The sequence below is a fragment of the Malaclemys terrapin genome, chromosome 3 (genome assembly GCF_027887155.1).
Source record: "Malaclemys terrapin pileata isolate rMalTer1 chromosome 3, rMalTer1.hap1, whole genome shotgun sequence".
Taxonomy (NCBI): domain Eukaryota; kingdom Metazoa; phylum Chordata; order Testudines; family Emydidae; genus Malaclemys; species Malaclemys terrapin.
The window spans coordinates 87,108,487-87,135,502 of record NC_071507.1 but is presented as its reverse complement, the minus strand read 5'-3'; the positions used below and the strand labels follow the sequence as shown (position 1 = coordinate 87,135,502).

The window sequence follows — 27,016 nt, the reverse complement described above, 5'->3', positions numbered from 1 at the left end:
AGATTCCACCACCTCCCTAGGTAACCCATTCCAGTGCTTCACCACCCTCCTAGTGAAAAAGATTTTCCTAAAATCCAACCTAAACCTCCCGCACTGCAACTTGAGACCATTACTCCTTGTTCTGTCATCTGCTACCAGTGAGAACAGTCTAGATCCATCCTCTTTGGAACCCCCTTTCAGATAGTTGAAAGCAGCTATCAAATCCTCCCCTCATTCTTCTCTTCTGCAGACTAAACAATCCTAATTCCCTCATCCTCTCCTCATCAATCATGTGCTCCAGCCCCCTAATCATTTTTATTGCCCTCCGCTGGACTCTTTCCAATTTTTCCACAATCATCTTGTAGTGTGGGGCCCAAAACTGGACACACTACTCCAGGTGAGGCCTCACCAATGTCAAATAGAGGGGAACGATCTCGTCCCTCGATCTGCTGGCAATGCCCCTACTTATACAGCCCAAAATGCTGTTACCCTTCTTGGCAACAAGGGCACACTGTCAACTCATCCAGCTTCTCGTCCAATGTAACCCCTACGTCCTTTTCTGCAGAACTGCTTCCTAGCCACTCGGTCCCTAGTCTGTAGCAGTGGATGGGATTTGTCCGTCCTAAGTGCAGGACTCTGCACTTGTCCTTGTTGAACCTAATCAGCTTTCTTTTGGCCCAATTCTCTAATTTGTCTAGGTCCTTCTGTATCCTATTCCTATCCTCCAGTGTAACTACCACTCCTCCCAGTTTAGTGTCATCTGCAAACTTGCTCAGGGTGCAGTCCACACCATCCTCTAGATCATTAATGAAGATATTGAACAAAACTGCCCCAAGACCGACCGTTGGGGCACTCTGCTTTATACCGGCTGCCAACTAGACATTAGAAGCCATTGATCATTACCCGTTCAGCCCAACGATCTAGCCAGCTTTCTATCCACCTTATAGTCTATTCATCCAGCCCATACTTCTTTAACTTGCTGGCAAGTAATTGATAGATGTTTGCAAACTTGCTTTGCTTGGAAATTTTATTTGATATTTGATGTGCTAACTATGAAGGGGTTTCATGAACAGAAGTTAGTGTGTGTTCATGCAGAAGTTTAGGTTAATATGAAACATTATTGAAATGTAACAAAGGACCAGATTTGACCTACATACTAATTTTAAACCTATTACCCTTTTTAATCTTACTAAAGAAAAAAGCACTTTTAGGTTTATTCATAGATCTTGGATAAAAATATTATTGTTTTTTTTTTTTTTGCCTTCCCCTTTCATTTGCAATTGCTTAGACTTTTCATTAACATTGTAAGAATGTATTGCATAGATCTCAGGCATAGACACCACTCAAATGAAAAATAAAAAGTCATTGTGCTGTTAGTGATCAAACTAGTTTTAGTATATTAAACCATTTCTATTCTTAAGCATGGATGCTAGTGTATGTATGTCATAGTTTTGATCCTTGTTAGTCCAATTTTATATTGTTCTCTTGATGAAGATATAATCCCAAGTGATGGGAAAGTATTGATATTCAAATTTTCAATATGAAATTGCTCGGTGGAAGCAAAGCCTAGCATGTGGAACATTTTTCTGACTGCTGTAAAGATTTAAAGGCACTCATTTTTGTTTTTGTCATTTCCTGCTTCTTTGACGTATAAAGGTTGTCTCAGTATCTTGTGTTCTATGAGTCCACTGTATCTCAGCACTTGCTTTTGTTCAAAAACACCAAAATCATGTGAGTATCTCTGTAAAGTGTACTCAATTTCTTTTTAATCAATCATATAATCTAAGATGGTGAATTTTGAAACCTGAAACGTGCCAAGCCAATAACTTTTTAAAAATTGAATTTATAATATACTTAATGAAGAAATCTGAAACTCCAAGAATAGGTTTTTAATTGTATCGGTTTTCATTTTACTGTATAATGGAACACATTTTTTCTGATAACATGCCACTTCTGTCAAGATCAGCTATAGTATATCACTCATAGAATCATAGAATATCAGAGTTGGAAGGGACCTCAAGAGGTCATCTAGTCCAACCCCCTGCTCAAAGCAGGACCAATTCCCAGCTAAATCATCCCAATAAAATTGCAAAGACCTCTTACAAACTGTCTTGTACTTGTCAGTTGATTTTAACATTCAAATATAATGTACTCTGATCTGTTAATAACTTTTAAATGTTTTTGCTTTAAATTCACCTACTAAAGCAACCTTAGCAAGTAATGGAAGTTTTATTTTGTTCATTATTGTGTGGCATATGAATAAGCATTTTTATTTTTATGCTTTACTTCACTCTAAAAATTATTTCTTTTTAATGCAGTGACACAGAGAGGCTCTAATCTGGAATTAGGGCCCCACTGTGCCAGCTACAAACCTGTAGTAAATAGAGTCCCAAAAAACCTATTTATTAATGACAAGGTGTAACAGATTGAGGAAAAAATCAATTGGGCAGGTGCAAGGAGGAAGGAAGAGAGTGTAACAATACACAAGTTTTGTATAGGTTAGCTGTGTGTGCAGTTTAGCCCATAATTTACCTAGCTGTGTAGTCATCAGAGAAAAAGCAAGTCTTACGGTGGAAATTGAAGATTAAATTGATGGCTTTACATGTTTTTGGAATTTGTTCCATTTATAAGGGATGGATGGCATGGGGGGGGGACAGTGCAGAGGTGCTTGTGGTAAAAGCCATCTAACAGCTGGCATCATTGTCAAAGCAAAGGTGGCAGTCAACATTTCAGTAAAATAATAGCTGATAGGTAGCTTGGAACAAAACTATAAAAGGCAATTTCATTAAATGAATCAAGGTTCTGGTTTTATTCCTCTATTTCTCTCTTCTATTTATAGAGTGTTATTAAATAACAATTTCCTTTGCTAACTGAGACTATTTTAGTTACAGTAGCTTGCCTTTTAAAAGAATGTGTGTCTCTGGTCAATACAACTTGAAGATTTTGTCATATGACTAAATGTGAATTTTTTTTTTTTAAATCTTTAAAATCCAAAACCTACTTCTCCATAGAATGTAAACATTTCAGTGGGACTTGCATGTATGTAATTCAATGCAGAATTTTGTCCGAGGTTACTGGATACAAGAATATTTTGGTACTCTTTTATTTAAAAAAAAAAGAAGTCACTCAATTATCCTGGATGATCCACTTAGAGAAAAATTGTAATAGACTCAGTTTCCCTTTAGAATGTTTTTTACCAGCCCCAACATTGACACTTGTCTTAGACCTAGAAAATTTTGATTAAAGTTGGTTGCTTAAATAAATTAAAGCTTTATGTAAACTGCCTAGGAAAGTGTCCCCCTCTTCTTTCTCCACGTCTCTCACAACAGTGTTCTTATTCGGTTTTGATCTGAGTCTCATGTGGGGTATAGTATGGAAACTGTTCTCAGATCTAGTTAATGACCTACTGTATTTTGATTGATCTTTTGATCCATTTCTCTCGACCTCTCTTCAGCTTTGAGGCCATTGGCTACTTTATGCACCTGTCTCCAGTGCTGTAAAGGGATCTAAAATTCTCTTCTGTCATTCCCACGTATGAAAACTCCCATTTTCTACACTTGCACCCTGGAATTCTTCTTTGTGTAGTGTTCCATAAGGTTCAAATTTTTACTCCACTGTTCTTTTCTTTTCTCCATTTCAATAAATGTCTGTCTTAAACCTTGTCTACAACTTCTGTGTTAATGATTCTCAACTGCACATTTTTTGAATCTCTGTGGAGTATTTATAGTCCATCCTCTATCTATGAAAGAGGACTTGCCTCACCAAGTCAATTTCAACTATAGGTTGTTTCTTTTACTGAAAGGATGTCTAGTTCTGGTATGCTGGAGCCCCTACATTTTGAGATAACACTGGTGTGTGGGTTGGGAAGGGCCATGTTGGCTCATTTTTAAGACAGGTTTTTTTTTTCCCCCCTATATTTAAACCAACTGCACTAAACCCTATCAGTCAGAGGCCTTCTTTTTAGAAACTTCCCCTTATCTCATTAGTTATTCTTTGAACCAGACATCCTCCCTACTTAATTCCTTCTGGCTTTTTAACTCCTTATTTTCAAGGCCTTCTACTTGCTAGTCAGGGCCTTTCTTACAACACACATATTTCCTTAATCAAACTTAAACTAACTCTAATGTTTAAATTTATATTTATCCTACTAACACACACAAAGATCACTACAAGAAAGGTGATAAAATGTACACAACACTAAAAACATGTTTTAATTAAAATTGCATTGTGTATGATTTGAAATGATAAATTAACATTTTTAAAATACATTTAGAAATATAACTTTTTTGTACATATTCAAATATTTTAAATATATAAATATACAAAATTATTTAAATTAATTTCAGTTAAAAATGTTTGTTGCTTTCACCATTGATTATCGCAATTTAGCCTTGGCCTTTACTTTAAAGCAGGGTCGCAACCAGATTCTCCTCCCTGGTAAACACATTTGAGTTGGGGTCCAAGTTTTTTAAAATATTAAATTTTTACTTGTCCACCTCAGAAAAGCTAATACAATATGCAGTTAGCCTTTAGTAGTAGATAAGGAGACACAGGGAAATCCTGCTTATGGGGGAAATATCACAGTACAACCCCATCAAAAATAGTTCTCTGAACATTAGTTGACATATTGATTCAAGGTGGCTGAGTGATTGCAGATCATGTTCCTTTCAAAGTTCAGGCACAACATATGCTTATAAATAATAGAAAAAGAAAAATGTTAAGTAAAAGCTTTGGTATAATATCTGATCCATGGGCCTTTATGGAGATATTGGGATATAACAGTGTGAAATATGCAGAGTTCAGCAACAAATAGAAACAGAGAAATCTTGGTTCACATTTACTCCTGTGCCAAGATAAGCTTTTAACTCTAAAGTGAAATTTGATCAAATTATAATGCAAGAACTGCTAAATGGTTTTCTAAGTGTTGCATCTATATTTCTGCAGAGGAGAAAGTTTTTTAACCAGTTCATAGGAGAGGAGGGAAGGACAATCATTTTAATAAAAACTTAGTACAACTCTACCCCTATATAATGCAACCTCATATAACACGAATTTGGATATAACGCAGTAAAGCAGCGCTCCTGGGGGGGGGGGGGGGGCGGTAGGGTTGCACACTCCAGCGGATCAAAGCAAGTTCGATATAAGACGGTTTCACCTATAACGCGGTAAGAATTTTTGGCTCCCAAGGACAGCGTTAGATCAGGGTAGAGGTGTATCTATTTTTCAAGCATCATGCAGGAATAATGGGTGTGAAGAACTTCACAATGCTTCTAGAACTTAGGTAAATCCTATATTTAAAAATATTTAAATTTTACCTTTTTGTTGCTTTTCAAGACTTTTCTTGGATGTTATATATGCAAGGATTCTAGTTTTTGGTGTAAATAAACTTCTCACAAAGTTGTCAAGTATGCTAAAATTTATAGTACTTGGATTAAGTAGTATTTATATTATAGAAGAACCAGAGTATATTAGTGCTTTCCAAACATATAGCTCGAAAGGAGATTGAAATCTAAAAAGAATACTTAAAAGAAAAACAAAATGGTTACAATTACAAGCAGTGTGACCAGAGTAGTCATTGGTACGCATCTGAATAATTAAGGTTTTTTTGTTATTTACCTTACTTTCTATGCTCATTGCCAAACTATTTTAAATTTATATACATTTATCCCATGTCCATTTCTTATCTTTGCCTATCTTTTTATTTATTTCACTAAAATTTGCAGACCCTACTGCTTCAACCACTACACATCCAGTTGTTGAACCCCGTCACATGTTCTTCCACTTGCTTTATATTTTTCTATTTGAATAAGATTCCAAACCACCATGTTCCTCTCCTTTGCCAAAGTCCTGTACCTCCCATGACCTCCACTCAATATACACTGAGACAGTACCCCCCCATCTTTTTCCCAAGGGACCTCTTTGAGCCTTCTGGTTAGTATTCATTTCAGCTAACAGAAAAGAAATTAGCAGAAAATACTAGGAGGAAGTTCCCACAGCTATCATGTGCGCCACTGGGAAAAGTTTCTTGGCCTTACTTTCTAAGAGCTGATGGCCACTGCTGCCCCATGTGGCCACCTTGAGCCTCTGAAGCCTTGTCTTGGGGAGGAGAGTGATCCAAACCCGCTGCTCTCTCCACATCACTGCAACTGCTCTGGTATGTACCAATACATATTATACCAGGGAAGAAAGGTCACACCACTTCTAAGCTATATAAAATGGAAGCCAGGAGTAAACTCAAAATGAGTGTTTTATCTTTGTTATTTAGAGATGAAGTTAAACTAGAAGCATTTTTAACAATATAGGTAAATTTCTAAATTTGACATACAATCATTTAAACATTTATTGTTAAAGTAGCACTAGTGCTAAAAAAGAGCAGCATTCAATATCTAGGAAGGAACTTTTTGAGTCAGTTATTTGCTGAAGTGCACTAATTACTACAGATGGTTGGATTTTTATTTTCTGCTGAAAATTTAAACTAATATGTCCTATAGAAGAGAAGGGACATGAGGCAACCAAACTACAACCTACATGAGGCACCATGGTGGTATTTACAAATCAAAACTTTTCAGTTTTCAAGTGTTTGGTTGTTCAATTAAAAGTCAGAATTTTCTGTTGATGGTAGATACCTTTCATGAAAAACTTAATTCACTCAAAATAGTTTTAATAGAATTTTTTCCATCAGTGCTAGTAATTATTTAAGAGTAAATTTTGCTTAGAATATTTTTTTCTTGCATTGTGTTCAGTTGTGTAAATGGAAAATAGTGGAATGACATTCTTTCTTGAACTCAATCAAGTAACCCATTTGCAGGATATATGTTTTTATTTACATTTTTAAAATTATTTAAACTTTAAAAGTAATAACTTCAGGTTACTATTTCCACAGTAAAACTTTTTTAAGGATGTATAATCTGTCCTAAATTTGCATGAGGGTAAAGTTTGACATACAAAGTTTAAAAATAAGAGCAACATATTTTACATTCTTTAATTTGAATTATAGGGGGAGAACGGGGGTGAACTTTTTAGGATGAACTTTTTTTTATAAACTGCTTGCTTCAGAACTCTTAATTTATCACAGCCCAAATATTTAAAAGTGTGATATATAGCCAAAGTAGAAAAAGTGGAAGGCTTAAAAAACATATTTTGTTTCCTTAACATATTCAAAATGTTTTATTCTAGCATCAGGTTTCAGCTTTGTCAGTATATTCAAATTAATAAACAATGAGAACAGAGAGCTTATATGTGTTCGAAATAATGTGTCTAAAATGAGTGACATTATACAATATAGATTCATAGATTCATAGATTATAGGACTGGAAGGGACCTCGAGAGGTCATCGAGTCCAGTCCCCTGCCCGCATGGCAGGACCAAATACTGCCTAGACCATCCCTAATAGACGTTTATCTAATATGGTATATTTAAGTCTGACTTTTTTACTAAAAGAAGTCTGTCGAGTGATGCATATGAATGATTTAATCATTTTTGATACTGGGGAATTATAAACAAGTGAAATATATTAAATTTTGAAACATAACTACTGCTTATGGACTTCACTGCTTTGTAATGATTTACTGATCGTCCATTAATCTCTAGTAATTATACATTTGTTTTTCTTAGAGATGTCCAATATAGCATTCATAGTATACATTTTTTTTAAAAAGCTAGTGTAAATACATTTAGTTTCAAATGGGTCTTTTAGATAAACTTGTCAGAATTTTGGTATTAAATATAATTAGAGGAAAGTTATATAGAAAACTTTAAAGTTGTGATTCAAACTAGCAGGAAAGACATCCATATTTTACTCTTGTTCTTTTTGTATGACAGCGTGATTTAGTTTTCAATGTTAACTGAATTTCTTGACTTTTGCAATTCATCACAACCTGAGCTTTTATTTAGCTAACATTTCAACCTAATAAAAACAATCATAATATACATTACTGCTTAGAGATAGCCACACGACCTAAGTAGGGGAATTCACCACATAAGGTGTATTAGTTTTTCATTCCGGTGTCACAAAGGGTTACTGCTGACAACCTACCCACAGATTACAGCTCCATTTAAAAATAACGGAATGTAGTTAGCTAGTCACATGAGTGTGCAGTCATCTAGCTCTTTCAAGGAGTGCTCTTCAAAGGCCCTTTGTTTACAGCCTGAGCTAGGCAGTTCTGAGTTCACACTACTTTCTCTGGAAAATAATCATTGGCTAGTCTGTTAGGAGCTGAAAAGAAAGCTCAATAAATAGCCAAGAAAGCCTTCTCCCTGACAACACAGTGCCTTGAGCAGCTTGAGCCTTCAAATAGAAGGTCATATGATTGGCATATTTGTCCCCTAAAGAGAGTGCACGCAATTCTTTTATTCAGTACTCTGTATTTTTAAACTGAGTGAATGCAGGTCTTAGCCAGTTGTAAGATGAGCTGTGACTAGGCAGCTGAAATAGTACCATCATCTCATTCTGGTATTCATAAACTGTTAAGAGAGCAGCAAAACACTGAAGACAAATTGGACACACACATTTACAATAGTCTATATAACAGTTTTTGATTTTTTTTAACAGTAACAGATTTATGCTATTTAAATTGGGTAGAAGCAAAATGTACACATCATGTATTTGTTTAGTAGTATTGCACAGGCAGAACTCTCATGGTCTTCTAAGAACCTGGAAGTAAACGTGAATTTTTAGTACTTTTCACATTTTAATAACTTTCTAGAATAATTTAAGGTTCGTGTTGAGAGTCGGAGGTCTCTTTCATCTTTCAAACTCTTACATTGACCCCAGTTGAGCCAGAAATTTTAAGATTTGAACCAGTCATATAGTTTTGTGCCTGCACATACCAAACAAAAATACCCTGTCTGAATGAAGGTTCCCTCAAAAACGTAGAATCTACATAAAGATTTACAGGCATCAAGATATATTACATTTTCAGTTTGACTGTTCTGCTACTACATCTCTTTTTGCCTTGGAAAATGTATGCAGAAAAAGGAGGGCAATGTCAACAAAAGTATGGAATTCCACCATTAAATATTTTAAGATTAAATTTTTTCCCAAATAACTTTGGACAGAAGGAAAATACATTTATTCTGTCTATTCATGTTTTAAATTATCATGTCATATTCCCTCCCACCCTTCCTCATCCCCACTTACCTTTTGCAGTCCATGTAGCCTACATGATAGCAATTGTAACTGAGAGGATAGACAATATGGGATGCTGTTACATAAGACAGATGGTCTCCAAATATTGACATACTTCATCATATCTATCCTAAAATTTCAGTCTTCCATAATGTGTTTGATAATATATTAGCATAAAAAAACTTATTTTAATTAAGTCAATGCTACCTAATTCAAAATGAAAACCTACCCGGCTGGAGATGTATCTTATTTTCACTAACAGTATTCAGTCCCAGGTGGCAACATGCAATCTTAAATAATACATGTAATGAAAAATATTAGAAAGGAAGCAAGTATTTTGAAATCAAATATTAACATTTACCCAAACCTGGACGACTACCTTCTCAAGACTCATTCCTTCAAAGATGCCCTACGAGCCACCCAGAGGACCATGTCCATGTTTGTGCAACTGGGTCTGCAGCTCAATACCCAGACATCAACCTTGACCCCAGTATAGTGTCTGGAGTTTATTGGGGCCGAACTCGATGCAGTGCAAGCATGAGCATTCCTCCCACTGTATAGATTTAGCACCCTGATGAGTGTCATAGAGACAGTCCAGGCCAGTCCACAAACACTGGCCAGGAATTGTCCCCAGCTTCTTGGGCACATGGCGGCATGCACATTTGTGTCCCCACACACCCAATTGTACATGAGATGTTTACAGATACGGTTTAGATCTGTCTACTCGCTGAACAGGGACAGGTTAAACAAGGCAAAAGGTTGATGCTCTCCAGGGCCAAACACTCCTTGGACTGGTGGAAAGAACCATCCAACGTCCATGCAGGCAATCCCTTTCATGCAACCCCCACCAATTCTGAGTCTAACAGATGCCTCTCTAATAGGCTGGGGAGCTCACCTAAATGACTGTAAAGTCCCAGGCTAGTGGTCTCCCACAGAATCAGTCCTCCATATCAACCTTCTGGAGCTAAGAACCATCAGAAATGCCTGCACACACTTTCTCCCTCTCATCAGAGATACTCAAATGAAAGTCACAACAGATAATATAGCATGCATATTTTACATAAATGGTCAAGGGGGCGCCAGATCCAGGGCTGGCTCTAGGATTTTTGCCGCCCCAGGCAAAAACAATTTTGGCTACCGCCCCCCCCACCCCGTTTTTTTCTTACCCCACCCCCAGCCCTGCCTCAACTCCGCCCCTTCCCCAAATCCCTAGCCCTGCCTCCTCCCCCCAGGCTCTCAAGCCTGGGAGGGAGGGAGGGGGAGAAGAGGCACGCGTGCCGCGGCCACTCGGAGGCTTGAGAGCCTGGGAGGGAGGGGGAGCAGCAGCGCTCGAATCAGCTGTTTCGCACACCGCAGCCGCTCGGGATCTCCCCCTCCCTCCCAGGTTTGAGAGCCTGGGAGGGAGGGTGAGCAGCGGCGCGCGAGCGGCAGCAGCGGAGGTGAGCTAGGGCAGCCGGGGCACATTTTTAGGGGCGGCATTCTGGTGCCAGCCATGCCGCCCCTAAAAATGTGCTGCCCCAAGCACCAGCTTGTTTTGCTGGTGCCTAGAACCGGCCCTGGCCAGATCACCTTCCCCTTGCACGGGAGCACTTAAACTTTGGAATTGGTGCGTCCTGCCACAACGTGCTCATTTCAGCCACTTACCTGCCAGGGATACAAAATGTGACAGCAGACAATTTGTCAGAATTTCTCATATGACCATGAATGGGTGATGAACCCAGCAGTGCTCCATGGCATATTCGACCTATGGGGGAAACCCAACAATAGATCTGTTTGCTACTTATGGGAACAAGAAATGTGTCTGCTACTGCTCCAGAGCCAGACTGGGGAAACAGTTTCTAAGGGACAGTCTCATCTTTCAATGGGGCAAGGAGCTGCTATAAGCCTTTTCTCCATTCCCTCTGGTGTCGAAGATTCTATTAAGGATATGGCAAGAGAAAGCAAAAGTCATACTGATTGCCCCCTCATGACCAAGGCAAGTGTGGTACCTATACCTTGCACAGCTGGCAATATGTCTTCCAATTCCTCTTTGACCCATTCCTCACTTGCTCTCCCAAAACAATGGACAGATCCTTCCCCCAATCTACAGGCTTGTCTCCTTCATGGCTCCAACACTTAGCAAATGCTCCAAGGAGGTGAAAGAAGTATTACTGCGCAGTAGGAAATCAACGACTTGTCCCACTTACCCGCAGAAGTGGAAACTATTCCAAAATTGGTGCAATTCCAAACAAGTGATTCAGACATCTTCTTCTTTCGATCCCAGACTATATTTTGGGCCTCAGAAGGACTGGTCTCTCTAGCTCGCTTGAAGTACATCTACTGACCATCAGGTGGATGAATGTTCAGTATTTACCTATCCAACAACATGCAGATTCCTCAAGGGCATGGGAAACTTCTTCCTGCAAATTAGCCACCCACTCCAATGTGGAATCTCAGTCTGGTTCTAAAAACCCTAACTAGACCACTCTTTGAACCTATGGCCACTTGCTCCTTCCTACACCTCTGCATGAAGACAGTATTTCTAGTAGCTATTACCCCAGCACGCAAATAGGTGAAATAGAGACATTTTAAAGACAGTCACCCTGAGGCCACACCTAAAATTCTTCCCCAAGGTAATCTCATTCACTTCCCCACCTTTTCCCCAAAACTTCATTGTGACAACAGGGAGGCAATTCTTCATATACTTCATGTTAGGAGAGCCCTAGCATTCTATTTGGACATGACTAAGGACATTAGGAAGTTTCCTGAATTCTTCCTTTCATTCACAGAACGATCCAAAGACGCTCTAAAATCAGCTCAAAGACTCTCCAAATGGGTCTCCAGTTGCATTAACCACTGTTACCATGCATAACCTGCTGCCTCCATCAGGACTCCTCATGCATTGCATGAGATTGGTTTCTACCTCAACTGTGTTTGTTAAAGATGTCCCCATCTCAGAAATCTGCAGGGCAGCAACCTGGGCCTCTGGCCATACTTTCGTGGAACACCATGCGATTACTTGAGACCCAGCCACTGATGCCATCTTCGACTCCACAGTACTGTCGTCAATAACAGACTCCACTCTAAAGCCCCAGCCCTCCATGGGGGATAGACTGTGGAGTCACCTACAGCGGAGCACCCATAGGGACACTACTCAAAGACGAGGAAGTTATACACCTTGTGCCGTAACGCTGGTTTTTCGAGATGTCGTTCCCCCTCCCCCCCGATACTCCACAACCCACCCTCCTCCCCTCTACTCAGGAGTTCTGAGGAAGGGGCTCTGTGGTAGAGAAGAAACTGAGGGTAGTTCACCTGCGCAGCACTAGATAACCTCGAGGGAGACCACGAGGGAAGGCGCATGTGCAGGCCGAATGGACACTGCTACCTAAATTCTCTGATTAGAGGTGCAGATACACCTACAGTGAAGCTACTCATAGGGGGACACCTCTCAAAGAACCATCCTTACTGCACAAGGTGAGTAACGTCCTCTTTGAGTTCTTTTAATGCTGGTGCCTGTGTTTTCCACACATGGGTTTGTATGTGCTCCATGTGCCTGAGACCAGAGATTTCTAGCAAGTAATGTCCATTGGTCTGCGTCTGTGAAGTTGCTCCCCTCGTGCTCAATACTGAGGGCAAAAGGGTCAGCGCAGACCAACACCTTTCTAGTTCCTTCTTGCTTCATGGCCTGAGTCAGAACCCTCTGTGTCTGAAGCACTCTTCACATTCTCTTTTCAGAACCTAAATATATTTGTACATAGTTTTAGAGTTCTTAGTATTTTAGTGTTTTTATAGTCTAGTTAGGACCTTCCCATTAGTGGTGAAACCTACACTTCAATGGGACCTCAACCTCATATTATCAGTGTTTACCAGATGGCCCTTTGAACCGCTGGCCACATATTCTGTGTTCCACCATTCCATGAAAGTCACCTTATTAGCTGTCAGGTCTTCCGGAAAGATGAATGAACTGGAAGCACTCCTGGCTGACCAGTCATACACCACATTCCGTAAGAATGTTTCCCTTCGCCTTCCCCCAAAATACATCCCCAAGGTAATTTCTCAGTTTCACGTGCATTAACCAATTCATTTTCCAGTATTCTTTCCAAAACCTCATCATCAGACAGCTTTGGTGTTCTATCTGCAAAGAGCAAAATCAATTAGGAAAACGAGGTTATTTGTCGCTATAGCAAAGTGATTGAGGACAGGTGCTGTCTATCCAGAGACTCTAATTGGATATCCAGTTAATTCATTCTCTGTCCCTGTCTGTGTTCTTTACCTGCCCTCCTTCCTCTCTACTTTGGATCTTATCTAATTTGCAGTAAGAAGAGGAACTTGAGAGGCATCAGTCTGCACTTCCCCCTTATAGCCTCGGTACAGAGCACAAAGAGAGCAATGTGCAGGTGCAGTCCAATGGACACTACTTGCTAATAATCTGTGGTCTCGAGTGCATGAAGCACATATGTACCCACATGTGGAACACACATAAGGACTACACATCTCAAAGGTTCTCCAGTTACAGCTAAGTAACCTCCATATAAGTCAGAACCAAGGTTTAGCTTTAGAGATTTCTAGCTGTGCTCTTGATAAGTAGGTAGGTATTGTCGATCATATTAATGCTAGTTACCTAATTCGGATCTTTATTAAAAAGGATTTGGGATGATCGTTTTTATGAAAACATTTTTAGTAGGCACAGTGTAAGTAGATTTTTTTTTTTTCCAGTTTAAGTTAGTGTTCTCTCTGTGTGCTGTGAAACATGCGTCTTGTTCTAAGCTTTTAGTATAAGGTCCTTTAACACACAGATGCATGCTTTCTCTCTCACTGAAGAGTTACAGGTGGGAGAAAGAGATTGGTCTGTTCTGAAGTTTTAGGGGGTTACAAGGCAAGTTGTAGAATGATATACTGCTGGGAAAAGAGTATCTTTAGCATGAACGGCCAAATTCATACCAAGAACTGTGCAATTTGAAGATGAACCCTTAATTTTCTGCAGCATGCTGTAGGAGTGCCAGTACACAACACGTCTCTTTAATGTCACAGAGAATGCTGAAGCTGATTTCCCCCCGCCCCTGCCGCTCCCCTCTATTCCCCACCCCCCGAATTCATTCTCTTCGTACTAGAACAGTTAACAGCCCTAGGTTCCAGTGATGCAGTATTTCAGCTCAGCTTATAAAAATGTGTTTCACACTGTTTTTCTGTACCTTATCTTGCTTTACTTGTTGCAGAAACAAAAAAAAGGACTCTTGAAAATGTTGCTCCTAGTCCAAGTATCATGATTAAATAGGACTCTGTCAGATAGGGTGATGGGAAATGTAAGAAGATATGCTGCCTTTTTTCCCCTGGTGTATCTTTAACATTATGACCAATGAATTTGTCAAGTGAAATAGCACAGTCTTCTTTGCATATCATTTGAACCGAGAGCTTGCTTTGAAGAAGATAAGCAGGCTGTGTTGCCCAGAAGAAATAATGATGCTAATTTATCTTTGCCTGTCTGCCTAGGCATAGTAGTCTGCATCAATGTTGAAAAGGAAATTGAGAAATAACTGAGCCATCCCATGCACCTATTAAACACCACAGTTCTGCTTATGGTACTCTGGGCTTCTCTAACAGTGCTTAGATGTGTAGTGTTCATTTATTTTACTTTGAGCTTCAAAGATGCTTGGGGAAGCACCATGAGATTCAGGGAACTGGTATACACTATATCAGCAAAAGAACTCTTATAAACTATACCCTCAAAAGAACTCCTGCTGGTGTAAAATGAGTCTCCTATACTGGCAAACCCTTTTTAATGTAGACAAGGCCTTACTGAAGACTTTTTTTCTCTCTTTCTCCTGTCAGCAACACATTTACTTTATTTAATTGTAACCAAATACATGTTGAAGTCTTGGTTTGCCTGCCAAAGTCGTTTTTTGTGTACATGAAAATAACAAAAATTGAAGTTGAAAAGTGTGCTATTTTTTTAATCGAATAAAATAGTTGGTTAAAATTTTCTAACTATAAATCAAACAGCCAGAAATGAAAGATAACCATGCTGAAATTTGATTATGTATAGTAAATTGAATAATGTACTAACTAAACTAAGCTTCTGATGTACTCAAATTCAGATCTTCAAAAAGAGACCTTTTCTCAAGTCTTACTGAGTATATCCTATTTTATTGACTGTTACTTAAGATTTCAGTGCTTAGAGACTATAGAAAACTATGAGATAACGCAATTAAAACGTTGAAGCACTACAAGCAAAGGCAGTAGTCATTCAAAGTGTACAATGAATTTTAGACATGTATACTTTAGCAGTTCCAATAGCTTTTAGCCCATAATCTTTTACAAGTCCCATATTCATGGCTGAAATCTGAGTTAAAAAAAAAAACAACAACCACGTGCACGTCTAGGAATCTGTAGTATACTGTGTGAGGTTATTTCTTTATAAATTATGAATGGAAGGTTTTTGCCCCTGAATGGAAACATTCATGTGTAAAGGATGTTTGACTGGTGCATAGTATGTTTGAAATACTTACTGATCTACAAGTGAATTGCAGTGGAACATTTTTCTTTGTCAGCTAGAAAAAAGCATTCCACAGCATGTTGTGTCAAAAAGACTTTCATAGTGCTGGCCTATGAAGCTGCAGTTGTTAGTCCACTGTAGTAGTAGGGGGCCAGAGTTAAGGCAGTATGCAGGAAAAGGTGTATGCTGACAGACCCCTTTGGGCCAGAGGCCCATTGGATAAGAAAAATAAGCTCAGCATTAGCAAACTGTTCCCTGCAGATATTACATTTTAACTGAGCTTAATGATACTTCTGAAAAAATCTACAGTTGTCATTGTCTGCAGCACATATTCAGCGAATTGCTCAGATATGTGAATATGGCACAGAAATGCATTTTGAAGAGCTGCTTTTTTGGGTTTTTTTTATTTATTTAAAATCTCTTGAACCATGAATTCAGTTTAAGGGATGGGATGGAGTCCAAGGTAAATGCCATTAGTTTTAGTATATTGTTGGGTTTTAAATACACCTCTACCCGATATAACACGAATTTGGATATAACACGGTAAAGCAGTGCTCCGGGGGGTGGGGCTGCGCACTCTGGCGGATCAAAGCAAGTTCGATATAACGTGGTTTCACCTATAACGTGGTAAGATTTTTTGGCTCCCGAGGACAGTGTTATATCTGGGTAGAGGTGTAATTGTTCTAAATACTTTAGCCCATCTGAGGGTTTAAAATAATGACAGTATGGTTTGAAACCTACACAATATACCAAAAATAAGCGCTTAAGCTGATCCCTCTCCTCCACTACCTTCCAAAGGTTGACTGTATGCTTTAGCAAACTCATTTAGTAGATGTAATTTTGCATGAGCAAGATCCACTTCTTCCAGGAACCTGTATAAGGTACATTAACAGCAAATACATTTTGAAAGCCCTTACCTTACCTTAACTGTGCAGGATAGTACACATTTAATGTGAAAGGTGGTACATTTTTTTAATGTACTGTATTTGAATATTTTTAGTACCTCATTGGAATTAATGCATTTACTGCACAGTTCCTTCAATATTCCTTTTTTTCCTTGTCAGCCCTACCCATACATCTATGCATGTATGGATCTCCGTGGATGCCCATTATACAGATAATCACATGTATTTGTGTAGTACTCAGTTTATCTACCTCAACAAGATGAAGGGGCAATTTTGAACACGTGATCCCAAGGTGACTGGGTATTTCAAACCTGGGACTTAGGCTACTAAGACAGCTTAATCTTGACGATAAGGCTTAGTGGTAGTCAGTATTTTTATTTTTTATACATGTTTCTTTTAAAATCTCATTAAAAGAATATCTTTGCTCTCATGAACATTTATTGTTTAATATTGATTAGAGAGGGGTAATATTATAGCATCAACAGCCATAATTCATAAAGCTCCTCTTTCCAGTCCTTTTCTACCCAAGAGGCAAGAATTCTAAACTCGGATGCATGCAATAACATAGAAATTATGATTGTATTCATAACAGAAATTATGCAAAAAGTTTCCAGCAGTTTCTAACACCAGCTCTACAGATATTAGTAATTTTGAGAGTCCTGTTATAGGTGGGCAGCCAGCTATTGCTAGAATTTTAAGCACTGTGCCCATCTGATGAGATGGCACATTGCTTAAAATGCCATTGGTAGCTCCTGACATTGCTACCACAAGTGCAGCTGAACTGCTATTAGCATCAGTGAGAAATTCTTGCAAAATGTAAACAGGGCGTTCAGTATACTTTCTCTCAATATACATTGTACCTTATTAGGGAATTCCTACCTATATTCCTTAAGCCTTTTTCATTCAGTAAGGAGTCTTGAATGTTCCCATTACAAAGTGATGTTTCAACAGTGAGGTACCAAACTGTTTTATTACTTAATCTGCATGTTATATTGTATCTGAGAAATACAAGGGGAACATTGAAGAATTAAGAGGATGAAAGGCTTGAGTGAATCACTTGAGCTTAAACTAAGCAATGCAAATCTGGCTTTAAGTGACCTTATTGATGTTTGCTTAAAGCAGCTTCTTCTCAGTACAAATGACTGGGCTTTGTTGTAAATACTGAACAGGTAGCATTCTGTCTCTTTAGAGATTGCCTTTGTATGCTTGATGCAACCCCTCTTTGCTTCAGCAGAGAGTGCCTGCAGAAATGCCCGGAGCTAAAATAGATTGCATCAGTGTGTCTCATTTGATCAGCCGTCAGCTGTGAAGAGAGAGGACAGGTCAAACAACAGCACATGCCCATTTCTGCATTCTGTGTCTCTAAAACTAGTCTCTGGCAGCTGAAGAACAAGGGCCAATGAAACTGGAGTGGAGGATTTGATAGTACGGCATGTGTGTGCACACAAAATGGCCCTGAACACTTTTGTACTTGGCAGTTTGAAAAGAGGTGGCAAGCAACTGTGACAAGTTAATGCATAATCAGATACAAGTTATTAAACAATACAGGTAGAGCAATACAGTGACAAGATAACCACCTATGCCTAGAGGTGATAGCATTATGTAATAAACAGTGCCATCTTCTGGGAAGAGTTGGAATCATGCCCATGTGATTAGCACTTCTGAAGTTTTTTTCAGGTGTTTTTCTTTTGTGTGTAATATACTGCTCAAAAATCCAAACTAAAACTGGAAAAAGCTGCTGATGTGGCATTCCAAGTTCCAGATCCTACAACAGTGAAGTACCATGTACAAGTAGACATATCACATTTTTTTTGAAGCAGAAATTTATAAAAAGTGATCTTGAGGCTGTATAAAATTAGATGGAGAACTGTTAAACAGTACCTGAGAGAAGGCCAAGAATGAACAGTTGACAGTCATGTCTGTTTTTGGAGGCTGAAGGTACAGTATTACCTTTAAATGCACTTTGTGTAAATTCTAAATAGTTGCCTCTTACTATGGGAAATTCATCGATCTATATAAAAACATGTTATGGGTCCAAGGAGATAATAACAATTTTATTTAAAGTTTGTTGCTTAAGCAGCTATGTATTGTTTTTCTCCACACCTCCTCTTCCCTGGAAATTTGCTAGCTATGATCAGTTTCTGCTATGCTATGATCACTTATATTAGCAAGGTTTTCATCGTGGTTCAAGTATATTCAGCACCTTGCAGTTGATTGAGATCTTCCAGGGAGTGTAATGTAAGATTTGTCACCTACACAGACATATTAATAACTCAGATCAGTTCCCTAAGCTGATTTTGGAAGAAATTCAAGTTCTGGTAATAATTAATGGTACTATGCTTGATCTTTTGCATTTCATTGATAGCAGTGTTACACATTGCTTCAGAGAAAAGCTAGATTCTTGTTGATGTTCCAGATATTTACTAAAACTGAAAGCCTTTATCAAAAATACAGATTGGTACTAAAATGAAAAATCAGAATAAAAGTGTCTGCTTATTATTAAAATAAAAGAGAAAATAGTTAAATAGCATCTATATAATGATGTGGTCAGTTATGGTGCTACCATAAGTAACAGTAGAAAAAAGACTAATGTAAGCTCTTGTTCAGTTTAGTGCATCGTAATTAGCTTCTTACATGTATTCTGACCAATTTACCAGCAATAGCAACTACCAGCACTGACAACTTTCTTAACACTTAGCCTATTTGAAAATTCAGAGCATACTAGATAAGGGGGGATATAACTACTATTCTGAAAAGTATGATTTCAATTAATATGAGAAGTAAGTGAAGCCTGGGACTGCATTTAATGGTACAATTTACAGTTAAAGAGGTAATTGAAAAAGCATTTACTTTTCCAGAAATATTAGTGTCAAATAAGTCTAAAATCTATGTATGCCACCACACACTAATCACAATATATCAGAAGGAACCTATAACTCTTACAGGTTTTGCCTATTCTGAATATTTTACCAAAAACAGAAGTTTTATATAGTATGTATACATGTAAGGATACTGTACATAGCCTCTTTTGTGGTTGGGATGATGAAAGTACTTGAATGAGATCATTAGTGAATTTTCAAAAGTTATGAAAATGTAAAGTTTATAAAATCTTGAACTCTCTAACAGTTGCATCAAATTATTTTGTTAATAAACTTCAAAAAAAAGTTTGTCAGAACACACTCTTCATGGTATAGGTATATTTAGATATGATTATGAATATGCAGACTTCCTCTTGACTTTGTGTCTTCATAATTTGCTAAATAGGCTCATTCTTTGCATTTGGAATAAAATATTTATAGTGATTATTTATTTCCTTAAATCAGCATGAAATATATACCAAAAATTTTGGAATTCCTGTAGGTAGACATGCTCCTTTCCTTTCTAAGTTCACAAAATATGAATGGAATTATTGCCATTTTGTAACAGAGTTATGAACAGTAGTTACTGGAAATATGCAATAATGGTTCATCTTAATTACCTACCTGCCCCAAATGGACAAGTTAAGAAGAAAAGAAATAGAAAAGGGTGCCTTTCCTTACCGTGAACTCTTCCCAAGTTTTTAAAAAGTCACTGGCAATTTTGGATGCCTCCATTTTTAGACACCTAACTTGAGTCACTTTTAAAGAGGCTTGGTTTTGAGTGTAGAGGAGCAATGCTTTCTGAAAAACAGGCTCCTTTAAAATGACTAAGTTGGGCACCCCAGTATTAAAGCACCCAGAGTCACTAATACTTTTTAAAATATTAACCTAAATGTCTGCAAAAATATATTTGTATAGGTGACTTTTTTAAAAATTCCCCAAATACAAATTTAGCCAACTTTTCCGGAGGACAAAATTGTTCATGCTGGCACTTTAGATTGCCAATTTTCCATCCAGCTTTAAATCCCTGAGAGTGCCTCATGTGTAGTAGTAATTGTAACATTGTTAAATTATATAGTGGTGACCTGGCATGGTATTATAACCAAGCATACACATCTTTTTAATTTCCAATAAATGTTATTTTGCTATCTGGATAGTGGAATGTAAGTTAAGAAAATAGCAGTATGTGACATTAATATTGGGAAATTTGTTATTGCAAATTTGGGGGAGGGATAGCTCAGTGGTTTGAGCATTGGCCTGCTAAACCCAGGGTTGTGAGTTCAATCCTTGAGGGGGCCTCTTAGGGATCTGGGGCAAAATCAGTACTTGGTCCTGCTAGTGAAGGCAGGGGGCTGGACTCGATGACCTTTCAAGGTCCCTTCCAGTTCTAGGAGATGGGATATCTCCATTAAAAACAAAAACAAACAAAAAAAACAAATTAGACAAAAGTACTACTTTTGCTTAGCAAGTGAAAAGTGAACTTAAATGAGTACCTTTAGACCAGCAGCAAGGTACTGAAGGAAAGATGCTAGAGCTATTATGTGATAACTTTATTGTAAATGTTTTAACACATTGGAAACTATACTGAATGTATTAAAGGCTTCTTCAGGATATCAAAATACAACTTTTGAGAATAAAACACATGAAACAATACCAGTTTTACTTACTGCTTTTGAGATATACAAAGTATCGAAACTCAGTTCTCTTTTTCCTTCATTTACTTTTTAATGAGAATAATTGACAATATTATTGTTGACAATGGGATACATATTGGGGGTGGGGAGGGGGGATCTAGACTCTGAGCCAAATTCCAACAGTAACATAAATGGTGTAAATAACACAGGTGTACCTTAACCAGAAAATGTGTGTATGTGGCAATAAAACATAATTTACACCTGTTCATCATTTAGTGAGTGCACAAAATGAGCTCAATTTAAAATGATTAGGTATTCTGTGGGAACCAAATTCCAGATCTAATATAAACAGGTATACTTTTTATTTGAGATCAATAAAAGTATTGTATCCTTTTTTGCCATGGCTGATGTTGGTCGTGGAGTTTTGGGTTTGGTGCTTGAATTAAGGCCTTGACCCCAGCAAAACAATTTGCATTGACTTTAGTGGGATTACTCACATACTTAAAGTTAAGTATGTGTTTAAATGTTTTGCAGGACAGGCCTAATTTGGAGGAGGTGAGGCTGTTTTATTATTATACAATCTCTTGTTAGTTACTTTCTAGTACATTCATCTTCCTGACCCCAAGCATGTAAATTGCACAGGTTTGGAATTCATTAGGAATACAAAATGATTACAAGTTATATTACTTTGCTACTTATTTTTGTTTTGTGACCAGTTTGCATGAGCATTTATATCACTGCTGAATTTCAGGGAACTTGCACCATCTTACCTGCAAGCTTTATTTGGCTGAATTTGGCCTATTTTAGTTCAGAATTTGAAGCTGTTTGTGGATGTGAATGTTGACTTTCAACAGTTGTAGACTTAATGTTCAGAATAGCGGCCCAAATTATTTCTTTTTATGTAATATTCAATATCTGGCATAATAAAAACACATTAATTTAAGCCCCAATTATTTAATATTTGCATTTTCTTTCATTTAGTCCACCAACCAAATATCTTCTACAAGTATTTAGAAGTTACTACTTCTTCATTTAAAATCTTAAATTTGCCTTTCAAACACAGATTTAAACTTTAGCTCTGTTTTGGTAATTTTTTACTTTTCTTTTATTCACTTTTATATGACGTTCATCCAGTACCAATTATTGGAGGTCTACTTACAATTTTAATACTTTCAGATCCATGGAGGTTAATAATACACTAATATTCCCAGAAGGCTTATGTGTAATATAAATAAGTGTTTCCATCCATTCAAACTCAGAGAAATGTCTTTTTTCTCTCTCAAGTCCTAGGCGCAGATTTGGCTCATAAAATAAAATGTTAGTCTAACTTTCTTTCCTACTTTTCATACGCAGGCAGAGGGGGAAGACAGCCTTAAAAAGATGCAACTAATGGAACTTGCAATTCTGAATGGCACATACAGAGACGCCAACATCAAATCACGTAAGCATGACAAAATTTTAGGGGCCAGTAGGAGAGCAGACTCCACGGGGGTTTTGTTTCCCAACCTTTCTCCTTTTGGCAAATGCACAGTTGCATATCTGTTGACGAGACTGAGACAGTGTAGTCTTTTTTTTTAAATAAGTATTTATTTTTTAACTCTGATCAAAGTTGAGCCCTAAAAGCAAGCTTTTTAGGCTATGTCTACCCTTAAAACGCTACTGTAGCATAGCTGTTCCACTGTAGCAATTCAGTATAGACACGTACTACAGTGACGGGATGGGTTCTCCCATCGCTACAGGTATTCCATATCCCTGAGAGGTGGTAGCTAGGTTCACAGAAGAATTCTTCCATCAGCCTGGCACTGACTTCATTGAGGGTTAGATTGGCTTAACGATGTCTGTCAGGGGTGTGGATTTTTCAGATCCACGAGAGAGAGAGAGCTATATTGATGTGACTTTTCAGTGTAGACCAGCTCTTTTATGTTTTGTAAACTATAGAAGCTGTGGTATTCCTCATAATTTTGTTTATTTCTTGCCATGTGTAAAAGAGGATAGATTCCTTTTCACCTTTTTTAGAGAGATTTAAGGGAATGTAACAGTTGTTCAAGATAACATGAATAACATTTTCTGTATTATATTCCTTCCTGTCATCTTGCTTGCATGTTTCCCCAATGTTATGTTTTTCCAGTGATTCATTAACTGATTTCACATGCAAGTTCACAGAGATCAGTGGTGTAATGAGCCCGTTTGTAACAATTCTTCTTCCATTAGATTGATTTGAGCATGCATGTATGTACAGTTTTATACTTGAAGCTGAATGGCATGCACCTGGTTATCAGAGTACGTGTGACATGTGCCTGCTATTCTTTATGGTATAAACTCTTTTCTCCAGGATAGAACGTAAAAGCTTGTTAATGAAAATTCAAATTTTAAAATCATTCTCAAACCTTTACTCTCGCTGATACAGGTGTCAAATGTAACCACAGTCATGTCAACTTTTTCATTAAGGGCATACTGATATTACCAAAAGTTGTCCTTCTACATGTGCACTTCTATTACAGTTTATAGTAAATGGCGGTTATATGCAAAACAAACAAATGAGAGAGATCATGCCAATTAGGTTTAGCTACTTTAACATCTTCAGATGAGATCTGATAACAGTAACCTGAAGAGAGAGAAGAATTGGATTTGTGCCTTTTTTTCTGCTTTCTGATTTTTTTAAAAAAAAAAAACTTTAAATGCTTGGGGTGGGAGAGGGACCTGCTTTTTGTTCCTCTTTAAAATCTGTCAGGAATGTCAAATCTTTCTTTACTGGAAGCCTGTCTTGAAGGACCCAGATTTTGTGGAGGTGAATGCTTTCCATAATCAAAGGAGCAGAGTAGTTGCTCTTTAACAAAAGAGCTTTTCTTCCTACTGCTTATTCTGGCATTAATTTGTCTTAATAAAAACAAAGCACAGCTTTGAAAATCGTGAATAAAAAACCGGGCCCTATCACTCAGGTTTCAGTCACTTGATATCTGTGGACCGTAGGCTTTTTCAAAACATAAACTTACACAGGTTTAACAAAGGTTAGTTAACACACGTGCACTGAAATAAGGCCTAGTCTAGTCACAAAGATTGTATTGATTTAATTATAAAGGTATAATTAAAGCAATATGACTCCCCAAGGTCTTATCTAAACTTAAAACTTTCTCCAGCATGGCTATATTTATCAGATGTTGGGGGGAGGGGGGGGGAGACCACACCCCTCTCCAACACTGCTCTGGGTACAAAACCCCAGGTAGATGCAACTGTGTTGATGTAAGAGTGCTTCAGTCAGCATAGCTAATGTTGTTCGGGGAGGCTTTGATCCTTCACTGGCAGAAAAAGTTTCTGCTGTACATTGTGTCTGCAATGAAATTTGAAAATATAAGACACACAGAATTGGAGGTTTTCATATTTCATTTCAAATCTACAAACTGGCCAGGATACATACATTCTGTAGTGTAGACATAGCCCTAGTGGAGTGGTAGTTTTACAAAAATGGAAGTGCTTATACCAATATGGCTTATTTTTGTTTGGGAAGGGAATAAGCTATACTGGTATAACTATGTTCGCACTAGGGGTATGTCTGCACTGCCCGGGTTACAGCGTGGCCGCGGCAGCGCTGTGATATGGGCAGTGTAGACATGCTTTATCGCCGGGGGAGAGCTCTCCCAGCGATTTAAAAAAAAAAAAAAAAAAAAAAAAAAAAACACACGCACACAGCTTTATTGCCGAGAGCACGGCTCACAGCGATAAAGCGCTGTCTTTACTGGCGCTTTTCAGTGCTAAAACTTTTGTCGCTCAGGGGGGTGTTTTTTCACACCCCTGAACAAAATTTTTGGCGCTGAAAGTGGCAGTGTAGACACCGCCTAGGTTTTTATTGGTATAAGCTGGCAAAACAAAACACAAAATCACACTCCCAACCAACATAGTTAGTTATACTGTGTGTAGACCAGGCTTAAATTGGATTCATTTCGCACCTTGTATTATTTTGGTTTGAATTTTTTAATAAACCAGCCATTAAACCAGTTGCTTAGTTAAACTGATGCAGTCCCTTTCTGGACATTCTTATATTGGATTGAGTGGATTACTTCATTTGACCTTAAACCTGTTTCTAACTGACTTAATGTAAACCAAAATAAGAATGTCCATGCAGCAGTTTAACTAGAGCTTGTTCAAATTTTCAATTTTTTCATCTGAACAATTTCTGGCATTTTTTAATTTTGAATAGATACTTTGAACTGTAACTTATTTTTTCTTTTCCTTTTGACATATCAAAAGCCTGAAAATCCAGAATCAAAAATGGAAAACAGAATTTTTTCAGTTTCCAGGGAAAAAAAAATGTAAGACTACATGAAATACAATTTTTATTTCATTTCAAAAGCTTCCACCGAAAATCTGAAAAATTTCTGTCAAAAGAATTCTAAAAGGCATTTTTCCAATGAATTTTTTTCCGGGAAAATTTTGGATTTTCCAACCACCTGTAGGTTTAACTAAATCATGTAAAAAGCATTCTTTAAATCAAACCATTGTAATTCTGCATTTACACAAGCCCATAAAGTCTAAGCTTGAGGGTTGACCCCACGAGAGGTGTTAAAACTTGTCTGGATTGGGTGCTAAAATATTTTAAACAGCATTTAATTAAAATGTGCTAGCTCCATTTTTTTTTAAGTACTTTTTTTCCTAACCTACACTTCCAGGACACAGTGTCAAAAACGCATGAATTTCTAATTTAAAATGGAAGTAGAAAAAAAAATATTATTTTTGAGAATGGGGGAGGGGGAAGGAAGAATATCATCTTTTTGGACCTATTTCATTCATCACAAAGAAGCAAAAAACGACACCCAAAATTACTAGGACACCTTTAACCCCAATGCTCATGGGAGGTTTTATGTATTTTGAAATAGAATTTTAATAAAAAACAAAAGTATTATGAAACCTTTTTTCATTTTGTATGAAAGGTCTGCATAACTATCTATCTGTGGATTCTATAGTTGCAGTATATTTTACATTCCATGTACGATTACAACAGTATTTTCCGTATATCTCCTGCATGCATCTCAGTCTCATGCAGTCTTGAAAGCATAGGTAAAAGAAACATGGTTTAAATTGAGCTTTCGTGCTATGTAACCTGTTTAGAAATCTACTTCACTGTTTTATAAAGGCTTTTTTTATTTTGCATGTTCATACTTAAGCACACTGAGAAATGGAAAGCTGTTTGCATTTGAATGGTGTGCTTTGGCACTGTGTGATCAGCGCATGTACTAATGATTTCCTTTTATTTTTCTTCTTTCCTACTTTTTCCCCTTTTTTTCCATTCTTTTCACGTTTTGTACTGCTATCTCCATACTTCCTTCTAAATTTCTTTGCTTACTGTAGCAGCCCTTGCCTTTTCTCTTGCAGCGACAGCCCAGGCTCCAAGGATTATTACTGGGCCTGCGCCTGTTCTCCCCCCAGCTGCCCTGCGTACTCCTACGCCAGCTGGCCCTACCATAATGCCTTTGATCAGACAGATACAGACCGCTGTCATGCCAAACGGAACTCCTCATCCAACTGCTGCAATAGTTCCTCAAGGACCTGAAGCTGGTTTAATTTACACACCCTATGAGTATCCCTATACACTGGCACCAGCGACATCAATTCTTGAGTATCCTATTGAACCTAGTGGCGTATTAGGTAAGTTTCTCTACTAAGATGATTAACTGAATTGTAGATCATTTTCTAAGGCTGCTTTATTGTGTTTTTTACTATTGTATGAGAGTCAGTGGTTCATTGAAACTTTGTTTTTGAAAGAGAGCTCTGACCCTATTTTGTTTCATTTAAAGACTCATAAATTGCCCAGTAAAAAGTGCATTGAATAAGTGCAGCTCTAAAATTGTTTTATCTAGATTGCTAAATTCATATGTCTTTAAAAGGTCCATATTTATTTTGGAGCATTTTTAATTTTTTGAAAACAAAATTGTGTGTTTATTTTAATCAAATTGTAGTACATTTAAGTTTTTTGTAGTGCTATCAAATGAAAACATCTTTTAGACAAGAATAAAAGCAAAAAGGAATTGAAATGCATAGTTAATATA

At 37.6% G+C, this 27,016-nt stretch overlaps 1 protein-coding gene across 11 annotated transcripts in view; it reads left to right on the top strand.

The window, feature by feature from the left end:
- Positions 1-27,016, top strand: part of QKI (QKI, KH domain containing RNA binding) — a 299,731-nt gene that overhangs the window by 258,989 nt on the left and 13,726 nt on the right. For 7 of the 11 annotated variants that reach the window (XR_008444233.1, XR_008444234.1, XM_054021328.1 and 4 more), the window contains 2 exons: positions 22,329-22,416; positions 26,319-26,615. Coding sequence is in view for 9 of the 11 variants with exons in the window: in XM_054021328.1 (XP_053877303.1) it covers positions 22,329-22,416; positions 26,319-26,615 (385 nt within the window). In the remaining 2 variants the exon portion in view is untranslated. The remainder of the gene's footprint in view (positions 1-22,328; positions 22,417-26,318; positions 26,616-27,016) is intronic. The other 4 variants (XM_054021331.1, XM_054021330.1, XM_054021333.1 and 1 more) reach the window with 2 other exon arrangements.